General features: G+C 51.7%; 1 protein-coding gene across 1 annotated transcript; it reads right to left on the bottom strand.

Annotated features, from left to right (window-relative positions):
- Positions 1-950: 950 nt before the first annotated feature.
- LOC109739545 (peroxidase 12) lies at positions 951-2,412 on the bottom strand. Its single transcript, XM_020298628.2, has 2 exons — positions 2,106-2,412; positions 951-2,010 (listed from the first exon to the last, which is right to left on the bottom strand). The coding sequence occupies exons 1-2, from the start codon at positions 2,328-2,330 to the stop codon at positions 1,222-1,224; spliced, it is 1,014 nt and encodes a 337-aa protein (XP_020154217.1). The 5' UTR covers positions 2,331-2,412; the 3' UTR covers positions 951-1,221.
- Positions 2,413-4,947: the final 2,535 nt, after the last annotated feature.

The following is a 4,947-nucleotide window of genomic DNA, read 5'->3' as shown; positions in this document are numbered from 1 at the left end:
TGTCGTATGAACATCGACTACATGACACTTCACCATATTTTCGGCCTAAGGGAAGACATTATGGAGTAATAAGTAGATTATGGGTTGCTAGAGTGATAGAAGTTTAAACCCTAATTTATGCGTTATTTCATAAGTGGCTGATTTGGATCCACATGTTAGATTTATCTTAATTGTTCTTTCGTAGTTGCAGATGCTTGCGAGAGGGGGTAATCATAAGTGGGTTGCTTGTTCAAGTAAGAACAACACCTTAGCACTGGTCCATCCGCATATCAAATTATCAAAGTAACGAACTCGAATCAACTCAACATGATGAACATGACTAGACGGAAATTTCCATGTGTCCTCGGGAGCGCTTTGCTTTATATAAGAGTACTTTCAGGCCCATCCTTCGCTACAAAAAGGAATGGGCTATCCTGTTGCACACTTGCTACTTTTGTTACTTGTCACTTGTTACGAATTACATTGCTACAATACTATCTACCACTGTTACTTACAGCACCTGCAAAGAATATCTTGCTGGAAACAGCTTATCATTTTTTTCGCTCCTCGTTGGGTTCGACACTGTTACTTATCGAAAGGACTACGATTAATCCCCTATACTTGTGTGTCGTCGGAGGTCATCTCTCCAGAGGCCGCCTCGTGGTGGCTAGCCACCAGCTCGTAGGAGGCATGCGACGGGGGTGCGAGGTGGGCTGATTGCTTTTTTATTTTGTGAATAAGGACGTCTTTGTGAAATCCAGGGAGGTGTATGTCAATTCTGTAAATAATTAAGGACTGGGTATTTTTTTTTGCAAATGAAGTCCGTGATGATTTCTTGCAATTAACTCCGGAGTAGTTAAGATGGCATGTTTTGGTAGCAGTACTGGTCTGGTGCTGTCTGCGTTGACGACCATCATACAGCACCACCCTCCCAGACAGAGGTGACATGCACAGCTTGTCGAAGACAGTACTATCTTGAAATGAAAATATGACATTACGGATGTTGGAAATCTGAAAAAGACATGACGAAGATCTTACAAGGGTGTCCCAAAACTAGGAACCTCGATCAATCCTATGCTAGGAAGCAAGTGAACCGACCGCTCATTATTAACTAACTAGGAGTAGTACTAGCTAGGCAGCACAAGCACAAGACGCACACACCAACATAAGCCACCGCGCGTTCGCGTGCGTATACGCACGGACACGGTTAGCTGAGGAACGCTACGTTGCATGGAACATGTCTTACATGTCGGCCGTGAACCCCTGGTCGGCGGCGGTGGCGGCCTCGATGCGGGGGGGCTTCCCTGCGACGGTGCAGTCGGCCCGGACCTCGCCCTGCAGCTTGCTGGTGATCACACCCATCTCGGTCATCTTGGTCATCGACTTGCCGAACTCGATGAAGAAGGCTGTCTGGTTCTTGGAGAAGGCGAGGGCGAGGTTCTTGGTGAGCGGGTGGTCGATGAGCGACTGGTCGGACAGGAACATCCCCTTCTTCTGGGTCAGGCCCACGTAGTACTTGTTGTCGAAGACGTGCGGCGTGAGGACGTCGAGGTCTTGCGTGGTTGTTGCCGTGGGTTTGGTGCATTTCTCCTGTAGCTGCTTGGCGAGCTGGGGATCCATGGAATGGGTGCCCCGGGGTGGGATGACCCCGCAGTGGGCCACACCGAAGGTGTGCGCGCCGGAGAGGGAAACCAGGTCATCGGCGCTGAGTTTGCGGGCCTTGAAGGCCTCGATGTGCTTGTCCGCGCCGACGAATGGCGAGGGCAGGTCGTTAACCCTATCTGGCGCCGGGGCGAACGAGTCAAGCCGGCCCAGGTCGACGTTGAAACGGGGACCGCCGGCCTTGAACAGCGCGTCGCGGGTAGCGAGCACGGTAACGTCGGCGCATGAGACCACCCGACCGCAGGCAGCTTGGGCCTCGCGGTGGATGCGATCGATGAGGTCCAGAGCCACGCGGCGGAGAGTCCCGTTGGCTCCGCCGGGGATCTGCTCGGTGCCGCGGCCTTTGATGAGCACCGACGCGTCGCAGCCCTGCAACGTTAAAGTAGCAATGCAAAAACGTCTTATATTATGGGACGGAGGGAGTAGTAGACAGTATTTCTCATCCATGTAATGCAGAAACCTACCTGCGTAAAGCAGTCGTGGAAGAGGACGCGCAGGAGGGCGGGAGCGACACCTTGGTCTTTGTTGAAGGTCGCCGTCACTTGGGCGTTCACGATTTGCTCCAGCCCTGGGCAGGTCGTCTTGTAGAAGCCAGGGGACAGACCCGGGACGGCTGCCCCTGAGAGGGACGACTGCACTGCGCAGACCAAGGCCACGACGGCCACGGCCGCAGCTGCTCTGGGCGCCATTGCTGTAGCTCAGCTTCTTCTTGTACCTAGTAGTACAAGAGGGGAGGGGAGGGGCGTGTGGGTTGCACAATATGCCCACTAAACCCTTGTTATTTATACACGGCTAATGACCTGATCCATACTGCTGACTAGTCCTACCTAAGCTCAATGTGATCCACGCCCACGCCACAGGCAGGGTGGAGAGATTTATTTATAATTTAAGAACAAGAGCTACAAAACGGGAACATCAGGCATGTGCAATTCGCATCGACCAAGGTCTGAAAATTCAAAGATACGCTACATCTGCACGATAGATTCTACCTACTTGTTTAACTTGATTCGGCATCATTTACGGATCATGCTAGCTGCGGCATCGATCCAATTAGCAAGTTGGATGTACTTAACCATGGACAGAGTGGGGGAGCCATGTGGCCACACCTTTTTTTTCGAGAGTACGCCAATAGCGTACCTTAGCTTTATAGAAGAGAGAAAGATATTTACAAAAGCATTACAGATTGCAGGCGTCGCCCTCGGCACGCCTACCCACCCCTACTCCGAAAACCCTAGCTGACTACTCACTATCCGTTTGCACTCCTCTCTCTCTGGCGATCGCCCAAAGGTGTCGCTCTCTAAGTATGATCCGAACTGTGCCTTGTTCGTTACATGTATCGTTCCTACCAAATACTCTCCCGTTCCTCTGCTTCCAAATACACCAACACACCAACATGACAAAGGAGTCAAACTCCTTGCGTTGCGCCTTCTCCACCCGCTTCCTAGATCTGACCCACCAATCCTGCAAGGAGTCCTGTCCCGTAGGCAGCATCGATAAGCTCCACCCCACAACCAGGAAACACTGGTGCCAAACCTGCCTGGCAAACACGCATTGCATCAACATGTGTTCCACCGTGTCCTCCTCTTGCTCACATAGATAGCAAGGCGAGGTCGTGTCCTGCAACCCATGGCGCGCACGCCGATCTAGCGTCCAGAGTCTATGCAAGATGGCCAACCAGATGAATATTTTGCAGCCCAACGGCGCCCAGCACTTCCAAATCGCTGTAGCCGCCTGGAATTTGATACCACCTTCACACATCATATGATAAGCCGAGGCAGCCGAGTAGTTCCCAGAGCGGTTCCAAGCCCAGACTGGCCTGTCTTCCTCATCTTGCCGCAAGTGGACCTCGATCAGAATGTCTCAGAGCTTGATGAATTGAGCGAGGCCATCCGTGTCTAGCTCGCCTGAGATGTCATTCGTCCAGGCATGCATGAACATCCCCTCACACAGTAATCTTCTGTTGGCCACCTGTGTCCGAACCTTCGCTGTGAGTAAGGGTGCAATCTCCTTAACCGTGCATCCACCATCCACCTGTCTTTTCAGAACAAGATTTTCGATCCATCTCCAATGGACCAGCTCACCAAGCTCGTAAACGCCTCTTGCGTCTGCTTGTCGATCATCGCACTCAGCCCCTGCCACGGTCTTGACTCATCAGTTCGCTTAAGCCATTCCCATCTCAATCTGAGAGCTATGCCTTGCTTGTGCAGATCGATAACTCCCAGCCCGCCAAGCTGTTTAGGTCTACACACCCTCTGCCAAGCCACAGCGCACTTCCCTCCGTGAATCTCCTCCGATCCGGCCCAGAAAAATGCTCGGCAACCTTTGTTCGCCCTCATTACTTGATTCACTAAGATGAGCCTGCCCGGCCGAGTCACCATCCCCCGCTGCCAGCCAGGTAGAATTCGTAGGGCCGCATCAACGATCGGTTGCCAATCTGATCTTAAGAGATTCTTGATGCTGACCTGCAGCCCTAGATACTTGCACGGAAACTTATCAATCTTCCACGGCAATATGTTCCTCAGCCTTTCCTCATCCCCCTCATCTCCTCTGATCAGAATGGCAGAGGATTTCACGAAGTTGACCATCAACCCAGATGCCTCGCCAAACATACTAAGAGCCTCCTTGACAAACTCCAGATCAGATCTCGTAGGCTTGATAAATAGGACCACATCGTCGGCGTACAAGGACAGGCGTTGAAGTGGACCACAACCATTGATCTTCGACAGAATCTGATCATCATGTGCTTTCCTTACAATCGCAGTGAGCACATCCATGGCAATCACAAAAAGGAACGGCGAAAGCGAGTCCCCCTGCCTCAGGCCGCACGCGTGTGAGAATTTCTTGCCAGCGCATCCGTTAACCACCACTCTAGACGTAGCCGTGGAGAGTAACACTGCCACCCAAGATAACCATCTCTCCGAGAATCCCTTCGCTCTCAACACCTCGAAAAGAAAAGGCCATGACAGCGAATCGAACGCTCGTGAGATGTCAAGTTTGAGCATGGCCCCCTTAACCTTCCTCTTGTGCAGTCATCTAGCCATCTGTCTCACCAACAGGAAGTTATCGTGTATATTCCGCCCCTTGATGAATGCCGACTGGTTAATGATAACAAGCTCTGGCATGCGTCTACTAAGCCTCGACGCCAGCAGCTTAGAAGCGAGTTTTGGGGCACTGTGTAGCAGACAAATCGGCCTAAAATCCTTGATCCTGCAAGCTTCCGGTGATTTCGGAATGAGAGTGATGAGCGCCTGATTGAGACGACCAAAGCCATGGGCATTATTCAGAAATAGCTTATTCATCGCCGCG

This window comes from Aegilops tauschii, chromosome 3 (assembly GCF_002575655.3).
Source record: "Aegilops tauschii subsp. strangulata cultivar AL8/78 chromosome 3, Aet v6.0, whole genome shotgun sequence".
Taxonomy (NCBI): domain Eukaryota; kingdom Viridiplantae; phylum Streptophyta; class Magnoliopsida; order Poales; family Poaceae; genus Aegilops; species Aegilops tauschii.
Note: the sequence above shows the minus strand (reverse complement) of the source record. Positions and strands in the feature narration are given on the sequence as shown.